Here is a 23,076-nt window from a genome sequence, read left to right on the forward strand (position 1 = left end):
CATGGCCTTTGACTTCAGAGTAATTTTCTCCTCCAAATTATTCAACCTTCATAATTACAACTACCAGCATAATTATATTTCAAATAATTACCTTCAGTGGAGATAACAGACATTTTCAGTTTGAATTAAATCAGGAAAATTTAGCACACACTGGATGTCATCAGTTTTCCATATATTTATGAAAATTTCTCAAATGCTTTATAGAGCTCACATTTTTATTTTGCAAATAAATAAATAAAAATTCACAATGGAGCATCTGCCTTTGGCTCAGGGTCATGACCTCAGGTCCCAGGATCAAGCCCCACATTGGGTTCCATGCTCAGTGGGGAGTCTGCTTCTTCCTCTTCCCCCTGCTCATGCTCCCTCTTGTGTTATCTCTCTCTCTCTCAAATAAATAAATAAAATCTTTAAAAAATAATTTAAAAATTTAAAAAAAAAATTTTTTTTTTTGACAGAGCACTAGTAGGTAGAGAGGCAGGCAGAGAGAGAGGAAGGGAAGCAGGCTCCCCACCAAAGCAGAGAGCCCAATGTGTGACTAGATCCCAGGACCCCGGGATCATGACGTGAGCCAAAAGGCAGTGGATTAACCCATTGAGCCACCCAGGTACCCTAAATTTAAAAATTTTTAAAAATCACAACTGTTTGAATACCAAGGAAAGCAAACTTTGGAGGTACACTCAAAATGAAATTGGAGAAAATAAATTCAAAGTAAGAATTTCTAAAAACGATGAACAGTGTGTATAATATATACATCCAAATACAAACATAAATTCACACACTAGCCTTTATTTCACTGCTAGAACCACTAACTTGTAAAGAACTACCAAGAGGAGAACACACACACTTGTCCTGGGATACAGATCTGCGTTGCAAGTGTGGAAGATTCACGGAGGAAATATTCATCTTGAACTTCCAAGCCAACTGTAAATAAGTTACAATTCTTCGCGGGTAGTAAGAGGTCAGAATTTACTTAGAAAGAAACTCATGTTATATTACTGATATAATTCAAAGATAAGATGTTCCCACACTGAAGGAACTTAGAGTCATTTAGAAATTTTAAATCAGGGACGCCTGGGTGGCTCGGTTGGTTGGGCGGCTGCCTTCGGCTCAGGTCGTGGTCCCAGTGTCCTGGGATCGAGTCCCACATCGGGCTCCTTGCCCCGCAGGGAGCCTGCCTCTCCCTCTGACTCTGCCTGCCTCTCTGCCTGTGCCCTCACTCTCTCTCTCTCTCTCTCTGACAAATAAATAAATAAAATCTTTAAAAAAAAAAGAAAGAAATTTTAAATCATATTTCCCTCATGCATTCCTTCATCATTCAATACATGCTCACTAGGCACCAGTCCCCACTCTGTGAACAGAACAAAAGCCCCTTACCTCAAGGAAAGTGCATCCTAGAAGAGAGAACAACACAAAAGAAGTTAGCTAAGTAAAAGAAAAACAATGGTACTGAGTAATAAATGGCAAAATTGAAAAGAAAGCAGAAAAGGGAGGTCTGAAGTGGTGTGGATGTGGGAGCATTTTTATTTACTATGGCTAGGGAAAATCTCATCCAGCTCCCATGGAAAATAACATCCAGCTACCATGAACCATAAGATACCTGGAGGAAACACTATCTCAAGCAGAAGGCAGCTAAGTACAAAGGCTTTAAGTTAGGAGTGGAGTGAGCTGAAAGTTATATGCAGGAGGCAGTGGTCTGGGGTGTACAGCGCATGGGGCTGGGGTGTGCGGTTCATGGGTCTGGGGTCCATGATGCATTGGGGCTGGGTGTGCAGTGTGTGGGACCGGGATGTGCAGTGTAGTGGGGCCAGGCTATGCAGTGCAGTGGGGCCAGGATATACAGTGCATGGGGCCGGGGTGCACGGTGCAGTGGGGCTAGGTGTGCAGTGTGTGGGACCAGGGTATACAGTGCACTGTGACCAGGGTATACAGTGCAGTGGGGCTTGGGTATACAGAGCATGGGGCCAGGGTGCATGGTGCAGTGGGGCTGGGTGTGCAGTGTCTGGGACTGGGATGTGCGGTGCAGTGGGGTCAAGCTATGCAGTGCAGTGGGGCCGGGGTGTACAGTGCATGGGGCTGGGGTGCGGTGCATGGGCCCGGGGAATGCAGTGCGGTGGAGCCAGGGTGCGTGGTGCAGCAGGGCTGGAAGTAAGTCCCAGGAGGTGATGACACAGAACCACAGGTCACAGGGAGGAGTGGCTTTTGTTTTTTTTCCGTGCTGTCAAGACAAAGTACCAATCTGTCGAGTAGTCCTGAGAGCTCTCGGAGTCTGGTTCACTGGAGCCCTATCTCCCTCACTGCTCGTGCTTGTACTTTATGCCAAAACCACCGCGGGGGCACTAGGTTCTCCCTTCCCTGAATATCTCTGTATGTGTGATTCCTTCTGTCGGCAGGACTCTCCTTCCTACGATTTCCCTTCCCACTTCTGGTGGTTTGGGCTAATTTTAAGCATTGGCTCTTCCAGAAAGCCTTTCTGTGCTTATTAACAGTTGGCTGAGCTGCATGTCTTCCCATGTGTTTCTACAGATCATAACACTGCCCTCTAACATGACCTTTATTACATTTACATAGGGTTCTTAGCTCCTTAAAATTAGGAAATGGGTGCACTTCCCTTGTACCCCTTGTTCCCAACAGGGTCTGGCATACAAAACAAACATGTGTTCAATGAACGAACAATGGATCTTGAACCAGGCTCAAATCTCTCTCCAAAAAATCTTAATAAAGGACTGTATAAATTATCAGATCTACATAAAAGGTGACAGTTTTGGAAAAACTCTACTTCTGAGTCATTCTGTAAAATCTTCAGATCCTTCATGTCACTGAAACAATTTAGCCTAAAATGGGTCTGTTCCCTAATTAAATAAGAAATGCTAACTAACTTAATAAAGTTTTACTTCGCCAGAAACTCCCAGTACAAATGAGACAGGGGAGATTAAAAGAAGCCACTTCTCATTGTTTGTTCTCAATGGCATTACCATTAAATCTTTCTTTCTCTGCCTTCTCTACTTAATAAAGTAAAGGCCACAGGGAACCGGGAGCAGGTAATCAAAGCCAAGCACAATGCCTCCCTCTTTCCTAACACTTCTTCCTTTAGTACTTTAGAGAAGAAAAGCCTGGGGAATCAGAAGCTGCCAGCAGGTGAGAGAAACAGGCCTTTTAAGTACTTTGATGTCAGGCTAAACTGAAACCAATGAACCAGTACAAACCTCAAAAGGGTCTAAGAGTCTAGACTCAATATTAGAAAATCAAGATGACTTAGCAGAAATGCTTCTAAGCAAAATGTGTGTGCATTTATCATAACGCTTATGCAGTTGATTTAAAAAAACAACAGGAAATTATTTAACTCTCCTTAGTTTATGTTTCTCTAAAGCCTTCTCTTTGGCTCTGATGGTTATGTATCAAATTCAATATTGGTGTAGATAATATTCAGAAATATATAAGGAAAGTTCCTAATCCGTATGCTACTTAAGATTTGCCTGTGTCTTAGGCCTTAATATTAATAAAATGAACCTGTGACAATATGCCCAAATCAGAGGAGTAAATTTTTAATCATAGATAAACCCTCACCTAAAAGCCAAAAATGCAAACCTAAAATAAAACACAGGGTCCAGCAGGTTATCGGGAGACTTATATGATCTCCTATAATAAAACGTGGCCTCAGATGACTAACAGAGTCATTTGCTAATGGAGTTCTCTCTCCTCAGGCCCAGTATGAGCTCTGTTCCTGTATAATTCATTCTGAAAACAGAGTTCACACATACAGACTAATTCAAAGTACCCAAAGTATAAATGTGTCATTATTTTGTTTTTTTCTGTCTTGGGCTGCCTTGAACTCCCTTCTTACTGGATTGGAATTCCTCCAGTATGAGTCCTGAGGGAGCGAGGGCCCCAATTCCTACTATGAAATCAAAAGTAAAGAAAGAGAAGGAAGAGGAGGAAGAAATGCCTGATACTTTAGGCACGTAACCTAAAATTGGCCAACTAAGTATGCCTACTATGTCCGTCTAGGGGGTTACCTCAAGTCGGCAAGTCTAGCTACCAGACAATGTGTGGTTTCTCCTTAAACGTTTACCTCTGCCCCTTCTCCCTTGGGGTGTGTCATTTTTCTGAACCTGGTACTTTAGTCTTCCCTTTTCATGAATTCCTCTTATGTTTTAGTCAGCTGCAGCTGGCATTCACCGATAGAACCAGGCTGAGACCCAGCGTGAGCAAAACTGGATTAAATTTCTCTCTTGATTGTTTGTAACAACTCAGGATTGTCCCCGTTGTCTTTTTTGGAAGTCTCTTAGAAGTCTAAACAGGAACACTGTTGATGCAAAAGAATATAATTTCTGGGAGTCAAGGAAACTTGACCAAATTTTCTAAAAACCAAGTAGAAACCCTCTCTCTGGCTGCCTCTCTGTCTACTTGTGATTTCTCTCTGTCAAATAAATAAATAAAATCTTTAAAAAATAAATAAATAAAATAAAAGCAAATGCTTCCAAACCGCCTCTGCTACACAAGTAGTTCTCAACCAGTAACAACTTGCCACCCAGGACACATTCAGCAATGCCTGGAGACATTTTTGGTCATTTCACAACTGCAAGAGGTGCGCTACTGCCTTTCATAGGTAAAGACCAAGAATGCTACCAAACATCTACACTGCATATAACAGCACTCTTAACAGGATTCTCTGGCTTAAAATGTCCATAATGTCGGGGCACGTGGGTGGCTCAGTTGGTTCAGTATCCAGCTCTTGATTTTGGCTCAGGTCATGATTTCAGGGTCATGAGATCAAGCCCCATGTTGGACTCCCTGCTCAGCAGGGAGTCTGCTTCTCTCCCTCTCTCTCTCTCCTTCTCCTTTGCCTCTCCCCACTCATACTCTCTAAAATCAATTAATTACAATAATAAATAAATAAAATCTCAAGAGCATCAAAGCAGAAACCCTTCCCTATACTTTTATCTCCCTTAAATCATATGTAAACAAATGCCCCCACAGAGCCAGAATACATGTTGCCCAGTCCACAATCCCCAAACACTTTTATAATTACTTCTGAAACCTCATTTCTACCCTAATGCTAAAAAAAAAAAAAAATCTGATAATTCATCTGTCAATATTGTGACTCACCCAAAAACTACACAGATGGGAAAGAACAAACAAACAAGAAAAAAAGAGCAAATTAAGGAAACGCACAGTGTGTGGAAAGATCTGTTAAGGGCAAGGAGTGCCAGAGGGCATGACCAGACAACCAAGGTGAATCGGTTGTGTGCTTGGCCCAGAAGGTCTGGAAATGAACCTTCGGGAAATGCTTCATTCCAAATGGCTTCTACATCCCGGGGGGGGGGTGGGTGCAGATTTTACTCTCTAATAGCAATTTTTAAGGAAAAGGTTTTTAACTGGTTTTTTCTTAAAGAGAAAACTCTGGTGTGTCATGTCAGGTGGTGATCTAATAGGAGGGGAGGCTGGTAGTGGGGAAGTCGAGATGCTGCTTCACTAGGAGGGAAGCGGAAAAGGAGCTGGACTGACATGATGGCAACGGAGATGGAAGCAAAAGCCAGGAGAGGACTTACACATATCCTTAGAGGCTTGCTAAGTTCTCCCTGTAAAATGAGTCTCTTCCAGTTCTACTGTAACATGTAAAATAAGGGAATAAAAACTGTCTATGAGTTAGCACACCTCTAGTTTTCCCAATGCACCTAAAAGGAAACCATAGTAGTGTACGTCAATGAATTAAGCGAAGTAAAGTTACATGATGTGGATGTAGGTTCAGCAATTTCTATATGATTTCCAAGTAACATACACAGAACATTTATGATAGTACCTGCTCCAGAACCTCTTTGTAGGTAATAGTTGCTTTAGTATTTGTCACAGGACTGTCGTAGATGATAGCAATCTTATCTCCTTGACCGTTTTCAATATGACGATCGATGGCATTGTAACAAATGTTAAGCATTCCTTCCACGAACCTGAAAAATTGGAATGTAAGTGTTAGTAACTCTTTTCCAAAATATATTGTTGCCTAACTAGTTTGTGTATTTCTAGACTGGCATCACTGCCCTTAAAATAGTGTTTCCCCATGCACGCTAAGCAGATAATGATGCGTACAAAGTAGATATTTAAGATGGTACAGAAGGGACATCTTTTTTTTTAAGATCTTATTTATTTACTTGAAAGAGAAAGTGCAAATGCATGAGTTGGGGGAGGGGTAGAGGGAGAAGCAGACTCCATGCCGAGCAGGGACCTAGACATGGAGCTGGAGCCTAGGACCCTGGGATCATGACCTGAGCCGAAGGCAGCCCCTTAACCGACTGAGCCATCCACGCATCCCCAGAAAGGACACCTTTATTTTAATAAATATGTATTTGTTTTGATGTGCACTAAAATATATATATATATATATATATATATATATATATATATATATATACCTCACACTTCAAGGGGTAACTTTGTGGGTTTTATTGTTAGGAAGAAACTAAGTATAGAGCACCAAAACAATCTAGGTTACACAGATGAAATGAATTGTATATAGGCCAAGCAAACATCAGGCTGAGAGGACAAATCATAGATGTGTGACTGAGTTTGGGTATCTGCTATAAAAAGACAAACTTACTGGAAAATTCAATTCTTCTTTAAAAGATATATATAGATATAGATATATAGATTTTTTTTTTTTTTTTGCTTCAGTGAAGTGTGATGTCTCTGGTTGCACAGAGAACAGATAAGCTCTGTTCTGCATCTTTGAGATATTTCATAATTTGAATAAAGAAGGAACGTACACATGAAATTTCAATTAATTTTTTGGAAGACCTTTGCAATTTAGTGCTTTTCATCTCCTAATTGTTCACTAGCCTCCCAGTGAAAATATGGACACCAAAAGACAGAGATACTTTTTAAGGAACTATATCTCATTTTTCCAAAAGAAAAGGCTTTGTATTTGCTACTTATTTATGAGGAGGGGATTAGAATAAAGTATTCAAATGGACCAGTGGTCTAGTTGTCCCAATGTCAGACTAGCAAATATTTTAACAATGCATAATAACAGGAAAGAAAAAAAAAAAAAAAAACATTGCCGCAAGAAGAAAAAGCCTTGTCAAGTAGCCGAGGCTCACCTCAGGTCTTTGCTCAAAAAGCCCCGTGTGAAATGAGGCAGTGGATTAAAAGCAGCTATAGATTTGGTGGCAGCATGAAAAAATTACACATACAGAACTCAGCAGGACGAGGCATCATTTAATCGGGGTCAAATGACCCTACACACTGCAATAATCAGAATATGGCGACCTGACAGCATAGCACAAAAAGTAATTAATGTAAGGATTCTCAATCGCCAAGTGTGATAGATTCAGTGTTTGTTCAAAAATATTGTCTCTTGCCCTTGACCCCACCTCCGTGAGCAGAGACGACTTCCCTGGCCGTGGGCTCCTCCATGCTCTCCGGAATCAGCAGACGATTCAGGCAGAGGCCTGAACTGAACACACTTGTACAGCTGGTTTGACTCTCTTTTGCCTCCTCACCCCCTGGAAGAGCCTCCTGATGCTACAGCTGCCTCCTCGGCCTCCTCCCCAAGAAGGTACTGGCAGGTGGGAGTAGAGCCCAACAGAAGCGGGGAACCCAACCCAGTCAGATCCAGGTCTTGGAGCCACGTTTCCAGTCATGCCCATCCTGGGTCATCTGACCCCGTGACAACCTCGAGATACCTGGAAATAACCGCTGAATGTGTTGGGATTTGGACATTTTTGGGGATACTGGATAGGCAGTGTAATTGTGGCCATAATTAGCAAATATGCCAAGAAAAAAGGGTAGTTTGCTCAGCATTTTGTGGCAGAAATAAGGAAAGATGTTTTATAGGATTTTCTCACAAAAATATTTATTTCTATTTTTTTGGTTTTCTTTCTGTTTCTGAGACAGAATATTAGAGTATTGGCTTGCTGGAATACTTGTCAATGTTGTCATTGCTCTTTCTTTCTCTCTATGACTTCCACTCTACCACACTTTGTGCCCAATAATTAATTCCACTCATGACCGTGCACAAAAAAGGGGCCCCCTCAATACTAAAGAACATGAGGAATTCACTTTATCATCTGCTGACTGTTCTTCCACCTCTTGACTTATTTCTTCCCAATACCTTTCATGGAATCTTCTTCCTCTGTCAAATCTTTGACCAAGATTCCTAAGGTTCCATATCCATCCCCTGGCTCACTCTGCATACACTCTCCGGGTAATCTTTACACTCATATGGCTCCAACTTCCACATTTGGCTCCAGCCCTGACCTCCTTTCTGACTTCTGGACCCTTATAGCCAACAGTCTGCTGGACATGGAAGGGTTTCAGAACGAGCGTCCCCAAAACATGCTATTTTGATGTGTGGCTTATTTTGGGCAAAAGACAATCAAGGCCCAAAAGACTCGGGAAGACCTTTAAACTGTGCCCTCCCCCCGACCCCCCACTACTTCACTGCTTCTAAGAATTTAGTTAGATGGCCTGGTCCAGGAAAAGATCTATCACCAAAGGTAACTACAAAGAGTATGGGCCAGGCATGGTAGGCTTGCGGGGAGAACTTGGCAGGATTTATTTGTTCAAATTCCCGGTCTCATGGTCTCTGCAAACAAACATTTGCTCTTTCCATCTTCCTGTGAATTGTCTTCCTTCCCTTTGAAGCTCTAGGCCCTTACCTGCTTCACCTTAGCTCACGATGGCATATAAGCCTGAACACTCTGTCCTCAAATCTCTCACATCTGTATGAGGCTCCCATACATTCACAATTAGTTTTTTTTTCCTATTAATTTCATATTACGTCAATTTAAGTAACATATCAGCCAAAAGAACCTAGAAGGATAGAGTAAAACATTTTCTCACCCAGACAACATCTCTATTTGGAAAGAATAACATGTCCAAAACCATAGTCATTTTCACCCCACCTCAACCCACTGCCCCATCCCAAGTTCAAACCCTCCCCTTCCCCTGTTTTCCATATTTCAAGGAACAACCTTATACCCAGGGACCTGAATTAGAAACCCCAGAGTCAGTCTACAGCCATACCACCCTGAACGCGCCCGATCTCGTCTGATCTCGGAAGCTAAGCAGGGTCGGGCCTGGTTAGTACTTGGATGGGAGAAACCCCCGAGTCAGATTTGATCCCTCATTCTCTACATTCAGTTGGCCATATGGAAGATCACATTCCTCTCCCTAAACATTCAGTTCTCTCAGTGATAACCTGGGCTAGAATTACTGCCTCCTACTTAATCTCCCTGCCTCAGGCTTCAACCCATCCTCTCAAGTCACCTTTCTATGCTACTAGAATGTTTTTTAAGCCAGTCTGAGAAAGACAAATTCCATGTGACTTCACTTTTAGGTGGAATCTAAAAAACAAATGAATTTACAAGTAAAAAGGAGAATCCCCTGTGTAAACAGAGAACAAACTAATGGCTGCCAGAGGGAAGGAGGTGGGGGGATGGGTGAAGGTGAGGAGGAGATACAGGCTTCCGGTTATGGAATGAATACATCACGGAGGTGAAAGGCACGGCATAGGGAATATAGCGAATGACATTACAACAGCATTTTACAGTAACGGACGGCAGCTACACTTGTAGTGAGCACAGCATAATATAGAGAAGTTCAATCCCTATGTTGTACACCTGAAACTAAAGAACACTGTGTGTCATCACACTCAAATTTTAAAAAAAAGTTTTTGAGGAATGTTTTTCCTCAGTGTAAATGTTCTCACACCACAGAGTGCTTAAAGTCATGTAATACTGCTCCATGAAGTTCAGGATAAAAACTATGTATCTTCCAGGAGCATGCAAAGACCATTCATCTCAGCTTTCTTTCTCCCCATACAACTTCCCACATTCCAGCTTCAAGGAATTACAAAATGTGTAAATCAGCAACTCTCGCTGTGGCCATCCTTGACCTTGACCACTCCCAACCCCAGGCAGTTCCACAGACCTATATACAGATCCCTGCCCTGGTACTTGTCACATGGCAATAACAATTGGTCTACTTACTTCTATGTTTCCTTCATTATACTGTAAGCTAACTGAAGCAGAGACAATGTCATATTCTCCCTATAATCCTAGGATTTATTATAGCAGTTCTCATATTAGGCATTCAATATATATTTGATAAATGAATGAATAAAAATATTAGTAAACGTCCAAGAAACATTGGATTTATGATCCAGGTAGAGTAGCCAAGGTAGTTTTTCCTACCTCGTTTTAAAGTTGAGAGAACAGAGACTTAAAACAAGAATAATTCCCAGGACATTTGGCAAGAAATTGGATAATGCCATACCTGCAACGACTTTAGATACCTAGACACACATTGGTATTAACATCATATTAATTAATTCATTTATAATAAACTTATTTTCTACCCTCAAGTTCATGGATTCTTTCCTCTGTGGTGTCCATTCTACTGTCAAGCCAATTCAGTGAATTTTTATTTTGATAATTGCATTTTTCAATTCTAAAATTTCCAGTTGGTTTTTCTTTAGATCTTGTGTCTCTTGGCTGAAGCTTTCTTTAGATTTTTCTCAAGTATTTGAAAATATGTAGTAGTTTCATAATTAAGTTATTAATATCCTAGGGTTTTCTTTTTTAAGGATAACCTTAAATATACTTAAAGAATTTTAAGGGTACCCTTTATGACCGGCAGAAAGAAAATTCAAATAAAGGGCAGGGCCTGTAAGCAGTGTTCAATAAGAACTATTGTAGGAGATAAAAAATTGGAATGGCTCCAGAGGTGGTAAGAGTTGATGAATATACCACTATAAATTGGCTAGACTTAAGAGATTGGTTTACTGTGGCTGACTGGACCAAGTGACCTGCAAGGAACCTCTCAGCTCAAAGATTTGATTATTCTACTATGACAAGATTCTTATTTCATTTTAAATCAAATCATTTCAGTAAAGGTCAATTGAATACCTTCTATGTGCTGTCTCTTTACTGTCCCTTCTAAATTCATGAGCAGGTTTTAAATGGATTGTCTCCCCAGATTATTAAAATAACTAATGCCCACTATAGACAACTGAGAAAATATACTTTGGGGTATTTTGTTTGTATATGTAAATATTTTGCCTCTATGTTTAAGATTATATAATGAGCCTTTTCCAAGAGTCTGAAAATTTTTAAAAAACCACACATTTAATGATGGCATAATATTCTATTCAATGGCTGTTCAATAATAATGTTAACCCTATATTGTTGCAAATTGCTTTTCATAATACTGTCATTATTTTAAATGATCTTGGAATGATGTTTCTTATAGAGAAATATTGGTTACATTGTTTTTTATTATATTTGCAGGCAAGATTCCTACAATCAAACACATACATCAAATAATCACATTTCTTCTGGAAATATTGAATCAATTTACATTACAAACAGCAATACCTGAAATTCTATTTTATCACCCTCTCCAAATACAGATTATTCTCAGTCTTCTTCAGTTTGAGAAGTGAAAAGTAGTTTTAGTTTTGGTTTGACTACTGGTATTAAGTACAATGTCTGTCAAGTTTTAAAAGTTCTTTATATTGAACATTGATCTTATATCTGACATTGTTAGAAATCATGTTCTCAATTTATTCACTAATTTCAATTCATGGTGTTTCTTGACATAAAAAGATTTGAAATTTGTATGTAGTCAAATAAACTCATTTTCCTTTGCAATTTCTTCCTCTAAGAAAAATCCATAATACTCTCTTCTGGTTTCATTTTTTATACTGACCCCTGACATATGTCAATAATTTATTCATATATGTATAAAATCTGTATGTAATATACATGATATATTAAATATTATACATATGTATTGTATGATATCTGTATGTGACTTTATATATATATGGATAGGTATATGTATACCTATATAGTTATATTTATATAATGATGTGGTAGTACAATTATATTTGTTTATCCATAATCAATTTTACAAGCATCAATTTTTGTGCAAGCATATATTTTTGAATGTTTACTACACTCGTTCTTTCATGATGCTCCATTCTTCCCATATGTATTATGCATATATATATATATATATATATATATATATATATCAGAGTCTTTGCCAAGGCTATTGTAGTTTCTATATACAGCTACTTGAATGTTCTGTCAGTAGAGTTCTTATAAAGAGTTGTCTTTAAACTCAGTCAGCTTTTACTTCTGTTTAAAAAAGAAAGGAAAAAACTTCATATTCTTTATTCTACCACATCTCAGCCCTGAATTTCTTCTGCAGAAAACTGAAAGAAATCTGAATGTACCCCCACAGCTCACTTAATAACAGAAAAAAATACAAAAGTGAAAATAAATTGATAGCAATAATGGAACCACTAGAAATGGTGCTACCACCCGATCAGAGCAGAGGAAAATTTTGGCCTATACGAAGCAAACAGAAGTAGAATGACTGCTATATCCAGAAGTCATAGAAAACATGGTAGATCCAAGTGTACTGATATGGAAAGATTTCCATGACATCTTATGTACCACCAATTTAAGATGAAACAAAGGAAACAATGTAGAAAAAAATCATACAACTGTACCATAGAATATATTTATGGGGAAACTACAAACCCCAAGCAGGTAATAAAGAGGCTCACAAAAAGGCTCTCAGTACAGCTCTGAAATAACTCCACAATCAGAGGCAAATGCGAATAAGAAATGGGCCATATAGGTGTTTGGATGGAAAATCCAGACATAAGCCGTACAAACATACCTCCACCTACACACACATCACATAAACTCTCACCAGCCTGGTCTAACTTTCTGAAATAGGAGGGTTTTGGCATGGATGCTCCTCGAGAATATCTAAGACCTTCAGAACAGGGACAAGATTCTATGTGATTTCCGGGAGGTCTAGAAACCCTACATACCACTGCCACCTGGAAATCCCCTCTTTTCTCTCAATCAATCATAGGAAGTAGGACTCTAGTAACCAAACTCTGTATTCGCTGACACATGAACTAAGAACATTCAAGTAGTTGTATCTAGAAATTTTGCCCTGGCAAAGACTCTGATAGATAGATAGATAGATAGATAGATATGAATATACATGCATAATACATATGTATACACACACACACACACTTTTAACAGGACAATATAAAGTTTTGTTATCATAAATAACAAGGGAAAAGATATATTTTTAACTTCAACAATATATAAAGTGTGACTAAAAATCAATATAAAAAAATTAAAAATACAGTAAGTAAGGAATCTCAGCATGCTATCCATAGAGGGGGAAAAAAACTGATAATGGCCAATAAGCAAAAAAAAAAAAAAAAAAAAGATGCTCACCCTCGCTGATGATCAGGAAAACAAACATTAAAACAATAATGAGATATTATTTTCCCCCCACTGGATTGATATATTGATATAAAGATACACAGTACACAGTACTTTTAATTCAGTCAAAGCAAGATGCTTATATATTTATCTCTGTGCTGTATAAAAACACAAGGAGTCTAGAACAAGGTGCAAGAAAATATGAATAGTGGTAACGCTGGGTAAAAGAAAAATTGATGGGGCAGTATGAAAAGGGATAATCTATATTTTTCTGTAACAAATACTTCTGTGTGACTTGGTTTTTGCTAACATGCATTAATGAATTAAATGGATGATATAAATATATTTGAATAAAAATATAAATTTTAACAGAAGATTGCTTGGCATTTGGTTTGACTGAATTATCAACTTCATCTCATTATAACTACCATTAATGAAAAATGTTAGTTAAATCTCTTTTCAATTTTCTTCTAGCAAGAAGGAATATTTCTTATACTTGTGACAACATCTAAACTCAGTTTTAAGGAACTAAAACTTGGATCATTAAATTTTTACTTCTTTTATTTTTCTCACCAGAATCAACCTCAAGCAGCTATACAGAATACTAATAATGGCTGCATAGAAGCTTCGAATCACATAGCTCTATTATAGAATAGCTACAGAATAGAATCACATAGCTCTATCATTCATCGGTTCTGCTTGCTGTCCCCCGCGATGTCAGTTGCTCTCATTCCAGCGACTTGTGAAACTACGCACAAATTGAGGCACATGGTCAGGAAGCTCGCCATGGCGCAGGAACACAGCTAGAGAAGTCATGCAGGAAGTCTTCAAGATCCAGCCTGTGTTTTCCACACTTCCTTCTCTCTGTCACAAGGACCAGTGACATTCCAATTGGTGGCTGCCCTGTCGACTCTATTTTTGAGTGAGCACATATGTTATGAAGAAAACCAGAGACAAATGTGCATGAATGAGAGACATCTGAGCTATAGATGTCCCTAAAAAGAAGTCAAAACACACCATCATCAGTGTCTGAGCTCACGGTGGTGGACCAGAGAGTCTTCAGAAGGAGCTCCAGTAAGAAGAAAGCTCTTGGCAGGGGTGCCTGGGTAGCTCGGTCTGTTAGGTATTTGCCTTTGGCTCGGGTCATGATCTCGGGGTCCCCGGGGTCCTGGGATTGAGCCCCATGTTGAGCCCTACCTTGGCGCCCCTGCTCAGCCGAGAGTATGCTTCTCCCTCTCCCTCTGTGTGCACGCTCTCTCTCAAATAAATAAAATCTTTACAAAAGAAGAAGGAGGAGTAGGAGGAGAGGGAGGTCAAGGAGGGGAGGAGGAGGGAGATAAGAAGAAGAAGAAAGCTCTTGAAATTCTTTCTAGACTGCTTTATGCATAATTTTCTATTTTCCCTTGCTTTCTCCTCATTAACCCCTGCTAGTTTACATCTAGCATCTTGTTTGAATTTGACTTCTCTTCTTCCCCTTAGCCTACCCTGAATCCTGTCTTCCTAATACTTGACGTTAGCCCACCCTGTATTTCACAGTGACCTTGTTCATCAAAAGGGTTAAATTGGAGTGTGTACTTGGCCCACACACTGGGCTGAGTGCATGAATGTAGGTAGATATCTGAAAGATTTTTAAGAGGTTGGGAGCCTGACGAGTTCCATAGTCTTGATCTCTAGGTACTGGAAGAAACTAGTGCCAAATGTTCACATGATTCTTCTATTCACACAATTCTCATGATTCCCAACCTTCTGATGGTTAAGAGCTAAAATTTTGTTAATTAGGCATGTACGTATTAAACCAGTTTTCAAACATTATAAAAGGAAATAAAACTATGACACTAAAAAGAAAAAGAAAACTTCTTTCAGAGGGAAAAACGGATAGCATTTACTCTGTGAATCTGATTACCCAGGTACAGAAAGTGGAACAGGTAAAGTTTAAAATATTCCTTTCAATTTCACCACACCCTCCTATTTTAAGAATAAAACTTACCGTATGTTCAATAGTGTGACCTATGAAATTCTTTTACAAACTGCCATATTTCAATCTGTAAGAAACAACTGTTGAAAGAAAGAGACCCCTAACACAACTGTATTTGGGTTTTATTTTGGTTTTTTTTTTAAGATTTTATTTCTTTATTTGAGAGAAGGAGAGACAGAGACAGAGAGACAGAGAAAGCACAAGTGAGGCAGAGGGAGAGGGAGAAGCAGACCCCCCCGCTAAGGAGAGAGCCCGACATGGGGTCTCAATCTCAGGACCCTGGGATCCTGACTTGAGCCAAAGGCAGATGCTGAACCAACTGAGCCACCCAGACGCCCCAGCACAACCATATTTGGTAGTCGCAGTCCTGCAACCCTCTCTGTAGTCCCAGCTTCTGATTTCCGTACTGGTCATACATTCACCATTAATTAACTGGAAAGTCCAACTTACAATTTACCTTCTGACAGGAGTTCCCTTCCTTCGATCATGATACAATTTTCTTCCTTGACCACGACCTATTTGGATCTTTATTTTAGCACAATTTCAGGGAAAAAAAGTTCAAGCTCTTTTTTAAAAGTTAAATAAACCCAAGGATAACATATTGAAAACAATCCAAAGATGATGGATATATTTGGCTAGCTACATATTAAAATACTAAATCCATGCTAAGATAGTGAGGAACGTATAACCATGATAAGAAACAATTCATCATTTTATAGGTAGACTTTTGGCAGATTACAACCCCCAATGTTAACTATCAATAATGATCTTCTCGGGCGCCTGGGTGGCTCAGTGGGTTGAGCCGCTGCCTTCGGCTCAGGTCATGATCTCGGGATCCTGGGATCGAGTCCCGCATTGGGCTCTCTGCTCAGCAGGGAGCCTGCTTCCCTTCCTCTCTCTCTCTGCCTGTCTCTCCGTCTACTTGTGATTTCTCTCTGTCAAATAAATAAATAAAATCTTAAAAAAAAATAAATAATGATCTTTTCTTCAAAAGTTTTTTTTATCCAGCAAATTTAACAGTAATTTGTTGTTGGTTAGAACTGAGACTATAAAGAAACTGGGGAAAAACTAATTGGGAGCATGTCCACCACTCTAAAAGCCAGAATGATTTGCAATAACTGTAATAGGAAGCAAAATGTGGCAAATTTGCTGGCAGAGGTAGAAACAAAGTACGATGAAAGTACAGTAAAAAAGAGATTAATTCCAGCTAGAGGAATGTGGTTAGGAACAGGCGGATGTTGAAATGAATGTAGTGTATTTGTTATAAGGGTCTGAACTTTGAACTAAAAAAATCAGAGTTCAAATATCAGGCATTTCAGGTACTAAATGTAGGACTGCAGGCAAATTAATGTGCTTAGGTCTTTCTTCCTCCATCTATAAAACAAAACAAAATGAAAAAATAAAAAAATAAAAAACAAAGAGCACTTACTCTGTACCAAGACAACACTATGAACAGTTAACATAAATTCATTCAATTCTCATAATGACCCTGTAGATACTAATATCATCTTCATCTTACAGATGAGGAAACTGAGGCACAGAGAAGTTAAGTGGCCTCCCAGTGGACTGCATATCAAACAGTCAGGCTCCAAGTCACAACCACTTATTCTGTGTTGTAAAATGTACTCTACAAGCACAATTTTATACACATTTCATTGACTCCTTTTAATAATCCTATCAGTTAATTACTATTTTATACACACTTACAAGTGGGGACACCGGTGTGTAAAGGAGAAGAGAACCTAGCATACAGGCAACATGGGTGAGAAGTGAGGGTAGGACAACAAGAGGGAAGCTCTGGCTTCTCTTTAGCTTGTACCAATCTTTCAACTGGCTTTTACGAAAAGGGCGAAAAGTAAAGGCGGCTGATGGGGGAGGCACTGAAAATTAACAGAATTTTTTAATGGCAACGGTAAGTGAGATGGCTACAAAAATTAGGCAAAGTTAGGTTCTGGTTTAGAAGTGCAAGTGCATTAATGCTGCTAGAATGGGAGATGTTGGCGTGGAGCATACCATGAACCAAGACAATGAAAACCAATGGAAGCCTCATCTGAGAAGCCTGGAATGCCTTGTTAAGGATGGGCAGGCTAATTAAAAGGTCTAGAGCTGGAGAATGTCCTGCTTAGAAATGGATTTCAGGTCAGACTGGAGAGGCAAACAAGGAGATGGAAGCAGTTAGGATCTACTGATTAGGCAGGAAGAGCAAATACGTTGTGAAAACATGGGAGGGGGGGAGAGAAACTATTACAGAAACAATCAAAAAGGAACTAGAAGGAGGAGGAAGGATGGTATCAAAGAAGCCTGAGAGTTTCTTCATCTCTGTATGTCAAGTTTATGTTGCCTTTAAGGGAGACCTGAAATAAGAAGAAAAAGAAACAGTTTTGAAGTAGGAAAAGAAACTAATATTTTGTTAATCGCCAATACGCCAGGTTCCGCACCTGGTAATATATATATATATATATATATATCACATCATTAATGCACACCGTCCCTTGAGGACAACATTGTTATCCTCATGTTATCGATGAGAAACATGCCTCAGAGAGGTCAACCAACTCCGCAGAATTATAAAACTAACATGCGGTAGACTGCAACCCAGTGCTTTCCGACTCCAAGGAAGATGGGATGGATTTCCAATTTCACATGTCTGTGTGCTTGTTGGAGTAATTCTTGTACTTTCCCTAGAGGCTGTTTCCTGTGGGCAGAGACCATGTGCTAGCTCATTAATGGCACACAGCAAATGCTCAATAATTATTTTTAAATAACTGCTTGCAAGTGTGAATGAACGTGAACTGAAGTAGTGCTCTTCTGACACATTAACACAAATAAGAAAAAGTCTCATGAGGTAAGCGCTCAGTAAAAACACAACGACTGGCTCAAACGACTGCCATGGCACACAAACAGAGAGGGCTTTAAACATTTTTAAGAAGGCATCATATTGCTTTATACACACGGGGACATCTCATCTAAATTACAGAGAGCTGGCCTTGAGCCGTATCAACGGACTGTTCCAGGAAACCCTCCAAATTGGGTAATTGCTTACTTGGGGCGGCATAATAACCTTATGTTAATTTAACCACTAGGGATATTGTTTCTGTAAAAGTATTTGGAAAGCACATCTCTCTATAGGACAATTATTTTAACAAGGAAACCAAACACAAAGAGAGAGACATCCTTCAGCCCTACGGATCCTTCTTCTGTGAGTACACACACACAGAACCCAGCCCCATTCACCAGCCCTAGCCACAGATTGTCCCATCTCAACAGGAAAGGACAGCACAGGCATCTGCACCTCTGCCAGAGCATCTCAAATTAAAACGGAGTGAACTGCCAATGATGAGAAATACAGCCAACAGGAAAAAGAATAGAAAGAAAGGCTCTCAAGAAATCAATACCTGTTATCTGAACTGTATCCACTGTCAATGAAGAGAAAAGGCATGAATGAATGATCTTAAAGATCCACGGGTTATGAGTCACGCTGGACAGTTAAATTCAAAGCTGAAAGTGAAGACACCACTTTATCTTGTTGGTTTTATTTTTTGTGTAGAGGAAATGCAGGAAAGAAACAGTTTAATCAAACAAATAGAATTCGGTTTAATATAAAAGATAAAATTATAATTAATTAATAGTAAAGGGCAAATGTTAAAGATCCAGTCAAAACATGTTAAAATTTCAAAGCATGAATTCATTAAGATTGAAATATAATCATAATTAAATATACATTTAAAAGTACATTGTAAAGGCAAGTAAGCTTCATCAGACAGTCCTTTTCAAGAGAGCATTTAGGATCTCCATAGGAGCAGAGGTCCTCCATCAGCCAACTCAGAAATAAGTCATGAGAAACTCATAAGGGACCAAACTACAAACCAGAGCAGGTTCCTAGGAAGACACACCTACAGACCAGGGCCCACAGGATCTCCAAGCATATAACCCAGAAACCTCCAAACTATCCAGGGAACCAAGAAGGGACAGAAGAGGGGGTGCCACACTCCTATACTAACCAGTATTCGTTGGAGGGAAGAGAAGATGCTGCTCAGCATTTAATCCTGATAACAATGATGAAGTGATGAAGAAAGAATGGGGAAAAAAAAAAAAAAGGAGAAGAGAGAGCAGCCCAGGCACCATGCAGAGAAGGAAGACAACTCATTAACAGTTGTTACTTTTCCCTGGTTAAGGAGAAATGTGAAAAGAGGGTAGAAACAGGTAAGTGTTGAAAGTAATGCACTCAAAACCTGAGGACTTAAAGGCTTTTTCCTATTTTCATATTACATTTTCATCTTCGCTATCCATTCCCTTCTCTTTAAGGCTATAACTCACACAGAATGACACACCACAATGTTCTGATGGAACTCTGTCCGCTACAGCTGACGCTCCCAGAAGGCAGACACCACATTCATGAACTCATTCTGCACAACACTTAGCTTATGTCCACAGAGAGATGTCTCATACAAGCTCTTATTAGAGAGGAGGAATACAATCAGTCATTTTAGAATGCCTGAGAAGAACTTTTTCTTCCTATTGAACCATACAAATTATTCTGACACTGTTTCTACAAAGACTGTAATTGGGAGAAATACAAAGGGGCATCAATTTGGTCTTACGCTTAAAAAAAAAATTTTTGAAGCAAATGTGATACAACATTAAGATTTTACAAAGCTCAGTGTTCAATGTTCAATAAATTTTTATCTTTATTCTCTAAATATTTCATAAGGAAGAAAGTTATGAGACTTTATGAACAATATTAATCTTTTTGGAGAAAAAAATTGACAATATACATTAGAAAGTGTATAATTTGGGCACCTGGGAGGCTCAGTGGGTTGGGCCGCTGCCTTTGGCTCAGGTCATGATCCCAGAGTCCTGGGACTGAGTCCTGCATCAGGCTCTCTGCTCAGCAGGGAGCCTGCTCCCCCCTGCCCCCACCTGCCTCTCTGCCTACTAGTGCTCTCTATCAAATAAATAAAAAAAAAAATCTTTAAAAAAAAAAGTATATAATTTCTCTTTGATCTAGACATCTAAGAAAGTTAAGAAAGAAAGAAGCAGACAAAGACAGAAAGAGAAATCTTTGGAATGTTGTATCCAGAGATATAAATATATCTGCCTGTTTTTAACAGCAAATAAAGAGAAACCACCTAAATATCAACATAAGGATTGTGAAACAAAAAATTGTACATTCACCCAATATGTTAAAACATTCTAAAAACATTAAAAATTATGGACTAGAAGAAGAGAGGAATGGAAAAATCACTTCTTATTACAAGTGGAAAATGAACTATCAGTAGTATAGATAGTATAATTCCATTTTTCAGCAAGAACAAAACAGAGACCTAGAGAATCAAACAGTCTGATTGACATACAGATTTCTTAAAAGGGAAAACACATACACAAAAAATAGGAGTGTGTGCCAAAACTTGCAAAACAAAAGAAGGCTTACAGTCTACTTAATTGCAAGGTGCCAGTGTCAAGTTTGGTTTTGATAATGTCCTACTTGTGTAAGATATTATCACTGGGGAGAGCTGAGTGATAGGTACAAACAACTTCTTTGTACTATTTTGTAACTTCTTGTGAGTCTATAATTATTACAAAATAAAAATTTTTAAATGAGATAAAAAGACTGAAGGGAAATATATAAAGTATACCAATATATGCACTAAGAATGCACTGAGATACTGAACTACAGTTGATTTTCCATCTATTTCAACTTTCCTGAGTTTACCCAGTTAGAATTTAAAGAAATACTGCTTCTTTAGGGAAAAAAAAAATCATAAACCAAATTTTTGGTATTAGTTTCAGAGACAGAATTTAGTGATTCATCAGTTGTATGTAATACCCAGTGATCATGACATCAAGTGCCCTCCTTGATGCTCATCAAACCTAAATTCTGATAAAAATTAATTGCGAATAAAGCAATGTCAATGAAGAGGCAACGTCAATTCAAACCGAGGTCTCACACTTAGGCCTTGTGATTATAAAACGTCTGCTTTTTTAACTAACCCACACAATGTGTCATCCAACCTCCCAACTTCAGCTCTCACCAGAACAACCTCACAGACACAACCATGCCTTAGACATAGCTACAAAAATAAATCTGATTTGACTAACTAGATACCATGGAACATAACTCGAAAATTCCATTAGGCCTTTTTTCCCTACTCTTATCTTAAAAATAATCTTTGAACGGTATCACAAACTCTCTCCGTACTTTATCCTTGTCCACCCCCACTATCTACATAGATATTACATTCATAGGTAAAACATTTTCCATTAACATTTTTATAATTTGAAACTTAACTACAGTGCAGCCTACTCAGTTTTCTCAGTTTATTATCTAGCCCCTGCTAGGCCCACTATTTCCCTTTATTCTCTTTGCTGTTACCTGTCTTTTCCTCACCTTCCTTGTATTAGCCCCTCTAGCAGAAAATAAGAGGCTGTACACGTGGATAAAATGAAAACTGGTTGATTCTTTTATCTGTGAAAGGATTCATTAGTTAGAAAGCACTACTGTTGATCCAAATGTGTGGTTATATCCTCTAGTTACTCACACCTCAACAATCAAAGGTAATTCAGAGTAGAGCTGACTGTAAAATAAAACAAATTCTAATACCCCTATTTTCAGAAAATTATTACTAGATAGTCCCCATCACTCGGAATTACTCTTTTTAAACAGGAAATTGAAAGCGATCTTATTGCAAGCAACACTTTTTTTCCTTTGACGTGTGAAGTTGGTCTTCAAAGTTACACTCTATCTGGATTCTGATTCAGCACTTGGAATAGTTCCTGGCTTTAGAAGGCATTGGATCAACGTCTGTGGAATGAGCAAGAGAAAGGAGGAAAGGATGGCAGGAACAAATGAGTGAATGAATGAGTAAGTTCTGAGCAAAAAAACTCCACTTTTATAAATATAACAGGCCAACGAACATAGATGTGTGTGTAGATATATGCATATAGGCACCAGACTTGTCTTTAAATCTGTATCACTAGTATCTATATCAAATCTATATATAATAGATTTGAAATCATATCAAATATCTATATATAATAGATTTGATATATCAAATCTATATATAATATAGATTATATAATATATATATTATATATATAAATTTGATATCATATCAAATCTATATTATATCTATATATAATAGATATATCTATATATAATATCTATAGATATATCTATATATAATAAATCTATATTATATCTATATATAATAGATTTGAAATCATATCAAATATCTATATATAATAGATTTGATATATCAAATCTATATATAATATAGATTATATATATAAATTTGATATCATATCAAATCTATATTAGATTTGATAGTATCATGATAGTAAGATGGGATTAACTGGAGAGGAATTAAGGTACAGTGAGAAGCTGATACACTCTAAAGTCTAACAGATCTGGTTTTTCTTTCTTTCTTTTTTTTTTCTCTTTCTAGTTTTTTTTTTTTCAGCATAACAGTATTCATTATTTTTGCATCACACCCAGTGCTCCATGCAATCCGTGCCCTCTCCAATACTCACCACCTGGTTCCCCCAACCTCCCTCCCCCCGCCCCTTCAAACCCCTCAGATTGTTTTTCAGAGTCCATAGTCTCTCATGGTTCACCTCCCTTTCCAATTTCCCCCAACTCCCTTCTCCTCTCTAACTCCCCATGTCCTCCATGCTATTTGTTATGCTCCACAAGTAAGTGAAACCATATGATAATTGAATCTCTCTGCTTGACTTATTTCACTCAGCATAATCTCTTCTAGTCCCGTCCATGTTGCTACAAAAGTTGGGTATTCTTCCTTTCTTATGGAGGCATAATACTCCATAGTGTATATGGCCCACATCTTC

At 38.6% G+C, this 23,076-nt stretch overlaps 1 protein-coding gene across 1 annotated transcript in view; it reads right to left on the reverse strand.

The window, feature by feature from the left end:
- Positions 1 to 23,076, reverse strand: part of ACSS3 (acyl-CoA synthetase short chain family member 3) — a 153,698-nt gene that overhangs the window by 115,650 nt on the left and 14,972 nt on the right. Inside the window, exon 2 of the mRNA XM_059402403.1 lies at positions 5,801 to 5,945. Within this exon, the coding sequence (XP_059258386.1) occupies positions 5,801 to 5,945 (145 nt within the window). The remainder of the gene's footprint in view (positions 1 to 5,800; positions 5,946 to 23,076) is intronic.

This window comes from Mustela nigripes, chromosome 6, assembly GCF_022355385.1.
Source record: "Mustela nigripes isolate SB6536 chromosome 6, MUSNIG.SB6536, whole genome shotgun sequence".
NCBI lineage: Eukaryota > Metazoa > Chordata > Mammalia > Carnivora > Mustelidae > Mustela > Mustela nigripes.